Source organism: Protomyctophum bolini, assembly GCF_963924005.1.
Source record: "Protomyctophum bolini genome assembly, chromosome: 17".
Taxonomy (NCBI): Eukaryota; Metazoa; Chordata; class Actinopteri; order Myctophiformes; family Myctophidae; genus Protomyctophum; species Protomyctophum bolini.
Genome location: NC_137878.1, coordinates 13,493,341 through 13,509,280, shown reverse-complemented (window position 1 = coordinate 13,509,280; position 15,940 = coordinate 13,493,341). Strand labels below are relative to the sequence as shown.

The 15,940-nt window shown below is 43.3% G+C and overlaps 1 protein-coding gene across 4 annotated transcripts in view; it reads left to right on the top strand.

Annotated features, from left to right (window-relative positions):
* Window positions 1-15,729, top strand: part of runx1t1 (RUNX1 partner transcriptional co-repressor 1) — a 110,865-nt gene extending 95,136 nt beyond the window's left edge. The window contains exons 7-12 of one of the 4 annotated variants that reach the window (XM_080788245.1): window positions 709-797; window positions 1,880-2,078; window positions 3,716-3,787; window positions 5,636-5,674; window positions 9,327-9,517; window positions 10,920-15,729. In XM_080788245.1, the coding sequence (XP_080644371.1) occupies window positions 709-797; window positions 1,880-2,078; window positions 3,716-3,787; window positions 5,636-5,674; window positions 9,327-9,517; window positions 10,920-11,294 (965 nt within the window). In that variant the 3' untranslated portion in view covers window positions 11,295-15,729. Of the gene's footprint in view, window positions 1-708; window positions 807-1,879; window positions 2,079-3,715; window positions 3,788-5,635; window positions 5,675-9,326; window positions 9,518-10,919 lie in introns of all 4 variants that reach the window. The other 3 variants (XM_080788244.1, XM_080788247.1, XM_080788246.1) reach the window with 3 other exon arrangements.
* The last annotated feature ends 211 nt before the right edge of the window (window positions 15,730-15,940 follow it).

Sequence of the window (15,940 nt, the reverse complement as noted above, 5' to 3'; positions counted from 1 at the left end):
TCGCACTTGTACTGTACTCGTTTTGTGTTTCTGTCCTTGCTTTGTATTTCATCTTACCTTCTGTGGTATCTTGGTTTGTTGCTATACATGACTACGGATGGAAATTGGCATTCCTGCTAATATATTTCCTTACGCTGCATTCTGAACCGTGCTGTACAATACTGTACTACTATGTAATGCCATTGAATGCCCTGTTCATTGATGTAATGACGTTTTCCTTGACGATTGTCATACAAATAATTGCGATTAACGATTTCATTGTGTTTTGGGCGTTGAACAACGTTGAATCATGTAAAATGTTAATAACATTTCGATATGGCTTTTAGCCTTCAGTAACTTATAACTTAAAGAAATGACTACAAATGAATACAGTAGATTGTCTATTTCCACTACGAAGAAGCACTACTGTACGTCGCAATATCTTAGCTAACAACCCTGCAGAGCACAAGACCCTGATGTCAGATAGGAGAGTGTCGAGGGCAGCGAGTAGGTGTAGTAGGAACGCATTCTCGCATCGCATACATTAAAAAAATGTATGAACATAATTATTTCAACATGGAAACGATTATGACGATTACGTCATAACATTGTGACAGGCCTACCGTACCGGTCAAATAAAGAGAGAGAGAGAGAGAGAGAGAATGTATTTCTTGGCTAAACTGACCAGCAGCACTTTGTTTATCTGTCTCTGTCTGTCTGTCCGTACAGGCATGCACACGGGCACCCGGCAGGAGGAGGTGATAGACCACCGGCTGACGGACAGAGAGTGGGCGGAGGAATGGAAGCACCTTGACCATGTAAGAAAAGTAATAACATTTTTATTACTCTTACTCTACGCCTCTGTCTGTGTCTGTGAGAACCTGCTGTCTTGCTGTGGTTACTGAGAATCTGGCAGGGTTTGTTTTTCTTTCCTCTCTGTGCTAACCACTCACCTGATGTGCGCTGTGTTGTTAGCCCCGTTTGTGCTTGTTTGTTGTTTGTTTGTCTTTTTAACAGTTGTTGTGTGGCAATATAGGATGATGATTAAAAGCATTAAAGCATGCACTTTTTGAATACTCAAGTAATTTAAGCAAGTACTCCAGCACTTCAACTCAAGTGCAATTTGCCCGAGAAACATTCACTTAGTAGTTGAGTCTTTGACAATAGTATTTATACTTTAAGTATCAAGTTTTATTTGTCCCTAATTCGACTTGTTCTGCAGAACATTTTTCAGCATCCTAAATGTAAATCTAACTGTAAATGCACCAAGTCTCTGTGTGTGTGTGTGTGTGTGTGTGTGTGTGTGTGTGTGTGTGTGTGTGTGTACGTACGTCTGTAATTCCCATAACTCGAGAACCGTTCGCCACACCGACTTCATTCGACACGCGTTCCACACCACCACAGGGATTGCTGTGCCCGGTGTCGAGTCGGTCGGACCCACGGTTGTCCAGAACCGCCCCAAAAAGTCCTCTGCCCGGGCTCTGGACAGGGCCAGTGCCCTGTCCATATTTGGGCATGCCTGATAAAGAACTCCATATATGGGCATAAAATTGACATTAATTTCCAACTTGCAGCGTTCTAAGTAGGCCAGTGCCCAACGGGCACCGCTGTAGAGGCTCCAACGGGCACCACTCTAGTAATATAATAAAGTAAGACAATAAATAATAATATAATAAAATAATATGCAGTAAGAAACAAATGCAGGATTTTGGACGTTCATTAGCTTATCAATGTGCAGCAGTTTCAGAAGTGTGCAAGTAATATATCTAACTGTCATATGACACAGTCAAATGTGCAAAGGAGTCAGGCATATAGGTATCAATAATATACACAGCGAGAGAGTCATATCAAGTGCTGGGAGTTGAGTACTTTGTCCACCATTGTCATTCTCTGTCCCCAGCTGCTGAACTGCATCATGGACATGGTGGAGAAGACACGGCGCTCGCTAACGGTGCTGCGGCGCTGCCAGGAGGCCGACCGCGAGGAGCTCAACTACTGGATCCGCCGCTACAGCGACGCAGAGGAGCTCAAGAAGGGAGCGGTGGCCGGCGGAGGCCAGGCGCGGCAGAGCCCTGCGGCACAGGACAACGCCACGCCAGGTCGGTACTAGCTAACCAGTCAAGGTCCTGATGTTGGGCATGTTGGCTCACTGGAAACACTCTGTTATACCAGTGGGTGTCAAAGTGTGGTCCAGGTTCCAAAACGGGTGTGTAACTCTGAATGCAATCGAATGTGCTACTGTATGTATCGCAATGATCGCCAGTGACAACAAGGAAGAACAATACAGCCGCTCGTTGCGTGCCGCCATTGTCCATAGCATTACATTGGAGAGAGATTACCCAGCAGCCCCCAGAAGCCAGCGAGACTTGTTTTTTTTCCCTGTGATCCAAATGTGTGATGTGTCACAAAGTAGCTGTGGAAAACCTTTTTTGGTAGTGCTGTCGCCTCACAGCCAGAAGGTCCTGGGTTCGATTCCCACTCGGTACGCTGTGGGTGCTGGCGGCGTGTTTCCTCCTCCGCGTCATCAGTGCCCATACCCGAAGGCGGGGTTGGCGAAAGGGCCTTTCTGTGTGGAGTTTGCATGTTCTCCCCGTGTCCCCTAGGGTACAGGTACCCTCACAAAAAACATGCAGTAATCCTGGTCACTAAACTGCCTCCCCCTGGCCAGCCGGGGCGCCTGATAGAGGGGAAAGGAACTGGTTGGAATAACGTGTTCCTTCCACGCGCTACGTCCAACCAGGGAAACTCCCCCCTGTCAGGTGTAAAGGAGCAACTTGGACACTCAGGCATGAAGGAAGCATGAGTTCAAGTCCGTTGCTCTCCCCTTGTCCCCCATATATGGGGACTAGGTTGGTGGAGGGTGTGTAGAGCCCAGGATCACATTAGATGATTGACACAGGGGTGAAAAATGGGTTACAAAATCGTGGGATAAAAAAAATATATAGAGGAAAACCTTTCATTGTCTCATAACGTCATAAGTTATCAAAATTGTCCAATAAAACAAATAAAACATAACTCGGGCTACTCAGGTTCGGCAGACAAAGACTAAATCAATAAACAAAAAGTCGGCTTCCAATATAGCTGCTATGCATAGAGCCTACCTAAATTATGTCAAGTGACCGCCCGGATTAGAATAGTTAGAATAGAATATGTATAGACAATAGAAGGGAAGGAAACTAAAAACTAAAAAAACATGCCAAACCAGCCTTGGTACAGTGTGATGTAAGCAACCCAGCTGCAGCTAATAAACACAACAATGATTTAGGTATCCCAGTGTGCAAGCAAAGAATGGTTATGTAAATTACTGATAGAATAAAAAAAATATCACATCTGGGTTTCATTTGCTGTATTCTTCTGAGACTGTCCAAAATAATTATGTTATAATGACATGATTAAAGGCAAGACCTATTATGTACTTCTGCCATTGTATTATATTAATCACACCAGATTTGTATGTTTGTCTGTAGAATTATACAGGAATTTATTGCACGATTTCAAAACACATTTGCGCTGCCCTCGGCAGAGGGTCTAATTTTAACTCTCAGAATCAAATTAACACTCATTAGTTTAACTGTTTTCTGAGTTCTTTCTAGTTTGTAACTGAAAGGGTGATAGCTGATTTTCCTGTGTATGTGTGTGTGCGTGCGTGCCTATGTGTGTGTGTGTGTTTGTGTATGTGTGTTTGCGTGCATGCGTGCCTGCGTGCGTGCGTGTGTGCGTGATTGTGTCTGTGCAGATATTCACAGAGAACTGATGCATCGGCCTGTATCTTCCGGTTATGTTCCTGAAGAGATCTGGAAGAAAGCCGGTGAGCCAAAACACACACACACACACACACACACGCCACACGCATTATCTCACATTTTCCCCAGCCGTTTTCTTCCAGTGAGGAAATTAAGGTCATCAAATTCACCCACACAACTTTCACACACACACACACACACACACACACACACACACACACACACACACACACACTGTCTGCTGTCTCCATCCCCGGTAGCCTCAGATTCATGTCCCAAGCTTAATTCACGCTCCAACATATGACAGTGTCACATGCCAAAAAAAGCCGATGTACAAGCCCACAATGTGTCATTTCCACGCCGTGTTATGGTCTTATTGATCGGCTGTTTTCGGCGACACGACACCGCTGACGTGGCCAAGCATAAACCGGGCTCCGGTCCGCCGTTGGAGAAGCATTTGTGTAGGAAGTACAAAGATAGTGTCGGCGAGCCAAGCCGCTCTGCGCATTCCAAATATGATGTCAGGTCATAAAAGGGGTTTTACTGCTCTGGCTGAACAAGGAGCTTAAGTAGCTCTTACAGTTAACCCAGTGGTCGGACTATTAAAAATACAGGAGCTAGACGTCGGATCACATTTTGATACGAGCTGTTTTGGGTGCACTTTACATTTCCAGGGTGATAAAGTCATACTATGAAACATTTTTCAATTAAACTAAAATATATATACCGGTATATATTGATATAAAAGTAGTAAAAAGTGCTTCAGGAAAAAACCCTCTTAACTCCATTCAACTCTCAAATTGTCTGATAAAGCAGCTAACTCCACCACCTCTCCTGCTCTCATGCAAGTAATTGACAATATATAAAGTCACAACACCAACTTTGATGAGGCAGTAGTGCTAGTGCTTTTAGAGCGGTGTAGTATAAAACTATCACTTTTCCCCCAATTAAAAACATTTCCGTGTCCATAATGAATCTTCTATTTTACCTATGTAAGCTAACAGTGGTCTTCTGTTTGCATTTAAAATGTTGCATGGGGGAACACAGCCTTATAGGATTGACTCAGGGAGAGTCAGGGAGAAGGAATTAACCTTATACAACTGTTGTCTATGGCACTTTCTATCTCTGAGAGTGTACTACACATGTAACCAAATGGACCTGTGAGGGTCCATTTGGTTACATTTGTACACTATCTGAGATGGTTTACAGATGGTGGTGAGATGGTATACACTCTCTCTCAGAGATATAGAAATCGATAAATCTACACTGAGGATTTTCCTGCGCAATGCCCTCGGTGATGAGTGCGTTTTGAGATCGAGTGCTGCAAATGTGTTTAAAAAACCTTCTAATAACTTTCAAATGTATTGACGTTACAGCTTTCATTTATGCAGCATGCACAGAAACAGACATTCTGAGAACTGCCGCAGCTGGATTTGCCATTATGGGCAGCCACCGAGAGACTCTAATAAGAGAAAGACATTTCTTGGAGAGGAATCCGGGGAATCTCGTTTTGTATTCACTGCCGGGCGAACCAGTAGTATATCTGCTTTTTAAGCCCCCCGGAGAAAAGAAATTGTCCCCTTGCTTGACCAAGCATGATGGTGTGCGAGATACCGGCGAACAAGTAATATGCATTTAAATTGAATTGAGTATCACCGTCGGGACTGCAGCGGCAGCTCTCCCCCACGCCCCATCCTCGTCGCCTCTTGATCGATCTTCCATCTGAAGCATTCGGTGTGTAATCACAATTCCACGCGCAAGGCATACATTGTGGCTGTCACGGCAGAAACCTTGTATCTCCAATATTGCATTTTGTTTTGTTGTTGTTTTCTTTTTGAGTGGTGCAACCACTCCTAGAACCAGCAATGTCCGTCCATCCCTGTGTCTGTCTGCCTGTCTGTCCGTATGTTTAGGGTACCAGGGGGCGCTGTTGCACCACTCACTTCAGACAGGTCTGATGTTTTTTGATTTTTTTGTCAATCAAACCCTACTTCAACATACTACAGTTGTCACATGAAAGCAGCAAGAATAGCTGATCTGTAGATATGCTATTTCTGCTGTGTTTGAAAGTCTGTCTTTGCTGTCAGGCAAAAACATTGTATCTCCTTTGTTTTGTTGTAAATTACATCATACAGGTGTGTCACACAAAAGTAGTGAAAATAGCAGATCTACAAGCTCACAACGCCTTGTGACATTTTTTGAAAATAATTATAATAATGGATTTTGTTTGGACTTAGTAGGATACAAGGTGTCCACCCGAGACCAAAACAATATTGTACAAAAGAAAGCTTGTGATAGAATAACAATTTAAATCCATTGGAACTCTTTTTCCCCATTTCCTGGAGTAACATACAAGGTTTCTGCCCTGACATCGAGGCGTACATCACACGGCAGCAGTCCCGGGCAATTTTCAGCGACTGCAGCCAGCACAATAGGGTTAAAGACAAAACCACCCACTTTAACAATTCAGCTCAATCACAGACAGGCGATTCGTGCCGTTTGGAACAGCACTCGTTTTTTGGACTTATATGGTTGTAATGCGAGGAGTGGCCTGTGTGAATGCATGACATTTAAACTACTTTGAAAATAAGTAGTCTGACATAATTTACGCTTTTTTCTTCCCCATTCTGAATTCCCATAGACTTTTATATTTTGTTAAATGAGAGCTGTGTTCCAAAAATGTGTCCACGACAATATCGCAGAGACAGGTTGTTTATTTTTTTACCACAATGCTTATATGAGACGGTTTTAAGATGAACCAATGTTATTATTCCTAGAGAAAAATATCCCTGACCCAGGCGATGAACGAGTGACATCAGGACTTCGGTACTCTACAGGGCTATATTTTATAAAATAGCAGGGGAAAAAAATTATATATATATATATATATACTGTGTGTGTGTATATATATAAATATATATATATATATACATACATATATATCTTTATTCATTCATTTATTCATTCATTCATTCATTCACTCACAGGTAGAAAGTGTTTATGCTCCTATAAGGAGGACAGGTAATCACTTCATGATAGCTTAGCCATAAAGCCTTACATACCTCTTGTCTCCGGGATAAACGGTGAACCTTTCAATATTTTCTGTTTTTCTGTCTCTGCGTTCTTTTGTATTTTCCCCAACATTTGCAAGCATCCTCTTCCATTTCACTCGCATTATTTTTCCTCGCCGAGGAGAGGAGCTGATTTAAATGTGACCCGGTGAGAATTGCAAAATAGGCTCCTTAACACAATGGAGTGCTGCAGTGAATACATCTGTTTGGAATGGGCAAAATGTTTACCGTCGGTGATAAATATTCAAGCACCTTGCGCGGCAGTGTCCTGCCGGTTTCCCACTCTGCCGCACCGCAGCGCAGGCCTCTGGGATCACAATGGAAATGCATAATTTAAATATAAATTGCCTGATTTGCATACACAATTAGTCAAGTTACAGGCTTGATGGGAGCAAACAAAAAGCCCTCGCTCTGCTTTGACGTCTGGGTTGGAATTCCGGCGCTTAACACCCACACGGCAAGGTTACGGCAATGCGCAAAAAAATACGCAAAAAAAGTGGAAAATACCCCAAAGCACATTTTATAATGTATTTACCTGGGATTAATTGCCTGGTGCTCGCTTTATGGATGTTTTACACAGCATTTAAAATAAAAGTAGCTTTTTTAGTCATGCATCTTTATTAAAGGCTAAAATCATCAGCTTGCAATTTATTTATTTCTTCCAGTTGGTCAACTTAGCACGTCATGCATCCATCTTTTTAGTAGATCAAACCAATTAAACACGCCACCGTCACTGTGGCGAATGTCTACTAATTAGTCAGAGGTATGCAAAGCTGATCATTACGCTGGATTTAGGTCTCAGACGATTAATATCACTACCTGAGCTCCCAAGCCAATAGGCAGGTGCATGCAACACAATATTACAGGATGGATGAAGATTAGGCAGAAAATAGATGAACATTAGGCAAAAAATAGAGGAACATAATCATTAAGCAAAATATTATAAACATAGATAATGATGCACAACGAATGATGCACGTTAGGCGAAGAATTATGAACATGCCAAAAAGGATGAATATAATGCAAAAGAAAATAAACAATAGACACGTGTGAGCTTGTAGATTGGCTATTTACGTTTTTTACTTCCAACAAATGGTTTAAATGGTTTAAGTGCTTAAAGGCTGTCCACAACAAGAATCATAACTATATAGAAAACAAAAAAGATAATAAAGTATCCACACTGATGATAAACAATAATGTTTTGATTGTATGAGTGAGTTGAGACATCTGTATAAGTCTGGGTGGACTTGAAATAGCAGCCTTATGCTATAGACATGAATACATGTAGGATTAATTACGGTTAATCTTTCATAAGCACCCAGAGGTTTTCATTTCATACTTCAGCCAGACGTATTCATTTTCTCACAGTCAAGCATCCATTCCACTGGGTTGCAGAGGTTGTAGAGAACCTTTTGGGAACCACTGTCCTAGATATCATAAAACCTTGCATTCTTTCAATTTTATTGAGGAATATGTATTAAGAGTCTTAAAACATACAACACTGTCTCGTTGTATAGCTATGATTATATACTTTCATGAGAAAAGAAATGCAGAAATGTTCAAAAGACTAGTGTTTGTCAAAACCTGCCACCTATAGTTAGTGTGCCCCAGGGCCAGGGGCATATTTCTACATCAAATCTCTTTCCCGAAAATAAACATTCACAATGTGTCACAATGTGTCACCATTCACAAAGCGTGTTGTGAGCATGTAAATGTGCTATTCGTGACTATTATTTGCCACAGAATAGGGACTCTAAGGTAGATGTAAGTGCGGGATTTGTAGAGCTAATTATGGGAATTATTAGCTAATTATGGGAAACCCCCTAAAGATTCAATTTGTGCGTGCGTACATGCGTGGTGTGTGTGCGTGGTTGGTTGTTCAGAGGCTTTGTGAAGGACACAGCGTTCACAGTGGGGACTCAACCTGTTCTGTCACAGAACAGTCCCTGTAACCTCTCCGTCACCTCCCGCTCCATCCAGCCTGAGGCCGCTACATGTTCTGTAACAGGCCCAGGACACACTGTCTCTCTGCCCTACAAAGCCAAAGGACAGTGACAGAGGCAGCCAGTGACGCTGGTGAAATACAAATAAATAACATGATATACATTTTTGCTGTTTTAAAGCACACAGTAAAATCCTGATTGTTAGAGCAGCAAACACATACATACAGCCCACGCTTAGTGGGTAGAGAGGTCGTGCGGTAATCAGTAGGTCACCGGTTTGACTCCCCTCTCACTCCAAGTCTACGTGTCAAAGTCCCTGAGCAAAGAAGGGTCATGCCTATGTTCCCTTAAAGCCAAATTCCAATAACCCAAAGCTCTGACTCTCGCTCACTCACACTCAGTCACTCCAGCATGTGACCATCTTGTGGACTTACACGGAGGACTTTAAATGTGTCCCAGGGTAATCCTACCGCACTTAACTGGGGTAACTTGTAAGTGCGGTAGAAGTACCAGGGTTTGAATCCCGGTTAGGACATGAAACTTACGGATCGCAGCTTCTAACCTAACGTCTTTTGGCTCTTTGGCTGCAGAGGAGGCGGTCAACGAGGTGAAGCGCCAGGCCATGTCGGAGCTGCAGAAGGCCGTGTCGGAGGCGGAGCGCAAGGCCCACGACATGATCAGCACGGAGCGCGCCAAGATGGAGCGCACCGTGGCCGAGGCCAAGCGGCAGGCCTCCGAGGACGCCATCTCTGTCATCAACCAGCAGGAGGACTCCAGCGAGGTGGGTGGGCTCCCGAGTCATATAAAACAGTGGACCCCCCTTATCTGAGTGAGAGATGAAGCAGGGACCCGCACTATTCTCCATCTGCCAACCTGGGGAGAGTCCCGAACTGAGCTCATGCTTCAGCCCCCCACCCCCCTTAAGTGGCTACTAATAAAAAATAGTTCACAGAGAACTACTAATACAAAAATACAAATAAAGTTTCTATCGCACGAAGATTTGACGACCCCCTGTTGAAGACCCAATATATAAAATCTCTGATCTCCTCCAGAGAAGTACCCGTTTGATCTGTTCCTCTCATTAATAACGCAGAATGGCTGCACCTCTTTAGATATCAAAGAGGTAAACAATTATTCACAGCGTTGACTGCAGGATCATGCAAATCAAGGTTATTTTGTACTCGGGCGAGAAAGAGAAGGTGGGGGGGTTGATAAAGGAGATCAAAGGGAGGCCAGTCAAGTCTCTCTCTCTCTCTCTCTCTCTCTCTCTCTCTCTCTGCCCTTATATGAGCTATGTTTAGAAAGGTGCTACCAATTCAGCAGAGAGGAAACCAGGGAAGGGAAGGGGTTACTAATCACCATCAGAGAACTTGACGTTTAATCAGTTAAGCGAGAGGGAAATGCACTGCTCACATCTGACATTAATTGCGGGAGCCAGAGTAAAAAAATAAGAAGAATGTTTTTTTAAAGGCGGTTTGTAGGTTTGTTTCCTTCGGGAATGCCACAGAGCTGTCAGGGTTGCTCTGCCGCGTGGAAAACGAGATTTGGTGCTTTTGATCCGTCTGCGGTCCATTGATAGTGTATAAGCGCTGCAAACATGGCCCCTTGTTTAGTCATGTGCAGTCTGCTACAGCCATGCTTGTTTTGATCACTGCTGGATCTTTATCAGGATCTTGGTGAGAATCCAGAAATGATCGAAACATCGACTCCCAACACTTGAAATAAACAGTGGGAGCAAATGTGCAACCTTTATTGTTTCCTTTATCCGCTTCCCAAGTCCTGACTACCCAACCATTCACTTGCTTTGTTGTGCAACCAGAGGAAGAATCGACCCGTTGTGCGTTTCTAGAAATATATTTAGCTATAGATCCTGGTTTAATCAAATTCATTGACTGAGAACAGGTATCTATTCATTTTTATAGCCTTGCCCTTATGTTTTAAATGTTCCTGTTCTTTTAGATGTTTTTAATGGTGTGTTGTTTCTTTTGCTTTTATTCATTTGCTGTAGCACTTTAAGATTCTCACGAATATAAAGTGCGTTATAAATAAAATCCATTATTATTATTAGGTATCTATTCACTTCCTGACGCATTGATGGTCCTTGACTTCTTTGCTGTAAATCCAAAAAATCCTTTATTTATTTATTTGTTTTCTTTATCTTGTTTTCTTTCTTCCCGTGGCAGAGCTGCTGGAACTGCGGGCGCAAGGCCAGCGAGACGTGCAGCGGCTGCAACACGGCGCGCTACTGCGGCTCCTTCTGTCAGCACAAGGACTGGGAGAAACACCACCACGTCTGTGGCCAGACGCTGCAGGCCCAGCAGCAGCAGCAGCAGCAACAACAACAACAACAACAACAACCGCAAGCCAGCCAGCAGCAGCAGCAGCAGGGAGGAGGCGGTCCCGGGCCAGAGACCCCCGTCCTGGCCAGCTCCTCCGCCTGCACCCCCAGCAGCGGGGCAGGGAGCCCGGCCCCCACCCCGCCCACCGTCGCCACCCCCCGCTCCGCCACGCCCGGCACGCCCTCCTCCTCCTCCGTGCTGGACGGCACGCCGCGCTAAAGGACGCTCTGACGGGTGGGAGGGGTTGGGGGGATGTGTTGGGGTGGGGGGCGGGGGGGGGGGGTTGGGAGAGGACAGGCCCCGTGATGACTGTCCCTGCCGCCCCACGATGCCAACAATGTCTCATACAGCATGACTGTCTAAAAAGGTTGCCTCGCGAAAGAGATGCTAAGCTAGCGTAGCTAAGGGGAAGAGATGGCGGGTGTGCGTGGCTGTCTGTCTGTATGTCTTTCTGTTCCTGTCTTTGCAGTGTAGTCACAGCGGTATAAAGGGGGAGGGCGGAGCTCCATAATCGGGTCATATTGACTTGCCGTGACTTTAAAGAAACACAAAGATATTCTTTGTTGATTAATTAAATAAACAAATAACGATCTGCTTTTCCTTTTAGCGTAACTTTATTGTTATTCCTGGTCGTCTATGTTTCGTCGTCGTGCGTGTTTGTTATTGTCGTTGAAGTCATCGCTTACCTTCCTTTCTCTTCCCTCTTTTTATTTTATTTTCTTCCTGTAAATATGAACATAAGAGACTGGGCAGAGAATAGCCGTGAACTCGAGACAAATATATCTGACCTCCCCCTTTTTTGTGTTACGATCGCTTTTTCTCCTACCCCACGCCTTTTACCCCCCCCCCACATAAGAACCTACCTGGGATGTGAAACTATTTGACCTCATTATGACACTTTACCAAACAACATACCAAGGCAACTCATCTAGCTAGCAGAACGATTGAAGACACCGACACTAAACGTAAGAGATAGAGATCCCGGTAGAGAGAGACATTTGAATACCGTGGAAAAAAGGGTGTGTAGGAATGGACTGGTGAACAGAGAGAGGCATAACGGACAGGCGAGCGTTGCTGACCAGAGGGATGGACTGAGCCTCTGGCCGGCAGTACAGGCTCGCCGCAGAGAGGGCAGATGTGCAGCAGATTGTAAGGAAAGCCAGCTGCTCTTCCCCCTCTGTTACTTCCCTCCGACTTGTAATAATATCCAGGTCAGTGGGCTGAGAAATACAAATCTGTCTCCCCGAAGGCTGCGGAAAGGGGAAGGATTCTTGGACAAGAGACGAGAACCTTGCCAGTTGCACATGTTTAGCGGATGTTCCTCGGAGTTGTGCGCACGCGCATGTTTGGCAGGACATCGGAGCAGATTAAGTCATCATCCGACTGACGTGCGGTGAGAGCCTCGCCACAGCAGACCCGCACCGAGCCTAAAACTGCAGCAGTTTCGAGGACTGAGTCGTGAAACTCGATCTGTGGCCCCACTGGCTCCGGTCCCTTCACTTCTCTATCCATCAACAAACAACGATCTCCATCTCTCGTTCTTCATCTTTTTCCCCCCCAGTAGATGTCATGGTGTTGAACACTTCTGTCCTGTGTTGTTACCGATGGTTATTTATTGTATAATGTGTTGGACGATTGTGACGATGCATAGTACGTTTAACCAGTCACAATATCTCTGTATCTCTCCCTCTGGCTGGAGCAAAAAGAGATATAAAAAGAATAAATGTTACCTTTTTTTCCCCAAGCTGCTTTTCTATGTGTTAGTGGTATATCCCTCATAGTTCTACGTTTTTTTTTCTCTCCCCCTGTTGTCCTCGAGAAAAGACACAAGCTATATCTCAGAGCTGCTACTTGAGTCCGATCCAGATCTTTTCTGAGAACTAGCATGTTTCGCGGAATGCTAACCTAAATGTTTTGTACACGGGACATACATAAATGTATTTGCACTGTCACAGAAGTTAATTCAGCATGCATCTTTTTCGGCATACTCATTTTGTCGGTATAGAGCCATACTTCACAAACTGATTTTTGTATTGTAGTGCTAGCTTATCTGTTATGTGCATTTTCTTTGTAAAGTTGGTAAATTGTAGAAGAAAAGACAGAATCCACTTATTGTTAATGTTTTTTTGTTTTTTTTTTCAACATGCTAACAATAGCAGTCATAACTTTTCTTTGAATAGTTACAGACAGTGCATGCACATTATTGAATTGTTTGTTAAATATTTGTTGGTATTTTTTAGAAAAACAATGTAAAAAATGTTTAAAAAAAATAAGTTAAAACGCAAAAAAGCAAAACAACTCTAAGAAACAAACTTTTCCAAATGCAGAGGTGTAGAGTCCCACTGACAGCTTTAACATTACAGAGCACCAGTTAATGCACAGTATTAACACAAACAAAACAACAAAAAAATACAAAAAATATAATAAAAATAAAACAAACACCGAAGACAGCCAAAGACTGACACCTATAGGACCAAAATCCTGATTTAGAAGATTTCACAAGGGGTTTGTTTGCTCAATTGTGGTTTTTGTTTTGTTGTACATATTTGTTTGTACATGGATTTGTTCACGTAAACGTGACAAAACCAAATTTCGGTTTACAAACACAACTATCTACAGGTATTTTTATTTCCATCCTTTCTGGATGGAGAACAGCAGTGGCAGCCATCCTGTGGTGTCAAAAACAAGAACGTGTGTGTTTGAAAGTGCGATGGACATTTCCCGGTGGCGTTAATGATCGAATTGGAGCAATAATAACCATTGTGACGTGCACACTGGCAACTCCAGTCCTGATTTAAAGAACTTTCGAGATGTTCAAATGGAGTTTGACCTCCCAAATGTAACATTTTCACATCATAGGAATGTGAGATTTGCGTCGGCTTTAAGCACTTCTTGAATTAAAAAGAAAGAAAAACAAACAACAAAACAATACAGGTAGCCCCTGTCTTACGTGTAATGAATTTATTTGTCTTTCTTTTCAATACTGGGCGTTCATATCGTTAGCAGTTTACAGTTTCTATTTGTACTTCAATCCGCTGGTGTCATTGTTGGTGTCAGGATGGCATATCAGTTCCAGTTTTGTCATAGACCTTTCAACGGTATACAGACAAACCTCTTTGCTTGAGAGAAAGGCAGCACTTAAAACCCTGACGCACACAAAAAGGCTCTTGTCACCCCCCTCCCAAATACCCATGGTGCTATGATGGAAGCGCGTTAAGAATTCTGACCTCACAGAACAATTAGGGACAGGTGGGACGGGGGACTGGGTCTTCTCTCCCCTATCCCTCCTTGTCGAAACTGAAGATAAACTGCAGTCTTGACTCTAATAGCGATCCCAAAAGAAAAGGTGTCGAACACCCTCGCTTGTGATGTCTCAGAAATCGTGACGAAACAGCCGAGCTGTTTTAACAATAGGGTATTCGTGTAAGAACACAAACGATTGTCGTGCGTGTGTGTTCATCATTATCAGGGCAAAATCCAGGATAGAGAAGAAAAAACAAGGAGAATTTTTAAAGCATTAATAAAAGATGAATGTTATCGCTCTTTGAGAAGCTCTCTCTTTCTGTCTTATCTCCTCTCTCTACCCTCCTCCATGTGTGTTTTGCTACAAATTCCTCGGTGGCAAAAACAAGTCTCATTCTCTACCTCCTACAGCACGATGAGAGCACCAGTTGCGTCGCTGATACTGGTCTAGTCGAACCAAATGGGCAAAAGAGAAACAGGAAAATGATAAAAGATCCCAAAGTTGAAGCTCATACAGCTGCAAAACCATATCACTACTTGGTAACAATGCAGACCTCATGAACAGATGGAAAGGTAAAATGAAGTAGACATGAGAAAACATTTAATAAAATCAATAAAAACAACAACAAAAAAAAGGACTTTTGTTATGTTCCTTTTACACCTGTTACGCCTTTCTGCAATATGTCAAGAGTCTGAACCCCTCTAGAGACATGCAAAGGAATTGTGCACGATACGAAAGAGCAGCGCGTGGACTGCCGTTTTGGACGATGTGGGCAGATTAGAAATGCCGTTTTGGGGGTACGTACTGGGCCTTACGGTGAACAGCAGTAACACAGTAACGTTGTTGTTTTTTTGTTTTTTTTGCTTTGGAGTTTTTTTGTTTGGGGAGGGTTGAACTGAAACCACTCTTCAACCTGCATGGCGCGCCTATTTTAGGCATGTCATTCTAGGCGACTATTTTGATGAATTTTCACACATTTTCAAAAAAATAAATGAAAGTAGAAGAAACATTGAAAGAAATGGCAAAAACAAAAGAAGAATTCGCAAGTGTCTTGACGCTTTGCAGGCTTGCAGATGAGGCTATTTCCGCCGTTTCATCCTACAATGAAAGATATGTGTAGGGCTCAAGAGAAGTGGTTGTTGGGCAGGAGGGTTTCCGGGGGTCACCTCTTGACAAAACAATATTGTGGAGAAAAAATATAAAAAGGGAAGAAAAAAACGATTTGAAGTTGTTGTGCAATACTTAATTGAGACATGAATACCACAGGTTAGAGTAGGCTGGCCCACAGCGGTGCTTTCCATCGCTTATGGTTCAGTATCCTTCATAGAGCTTTCCAGTCTACTATGTCACAACTGTGGTTTCATGTCGATTATTTTTTCCTTGTTTGAGTTTATTTTTTAATTGCTTATATTTGGGGAAGGGGGGGGTTGTAAAATATGGTCTGTCGGTCTGTGAATCTTTGCAGTATAATTCTGGTATTGTTGTTCTCTTTACGGTGTAATAAATATGTTAATACCTGCCTTGGAGACTTGTGTCTTGTGTTGTTTAGCTGTCACTGCTGCACATATTGGATTGCAGTGTGTGTGTGTGTGTGTGTGTGTGTGTGTGTGTGTTTGTGTGT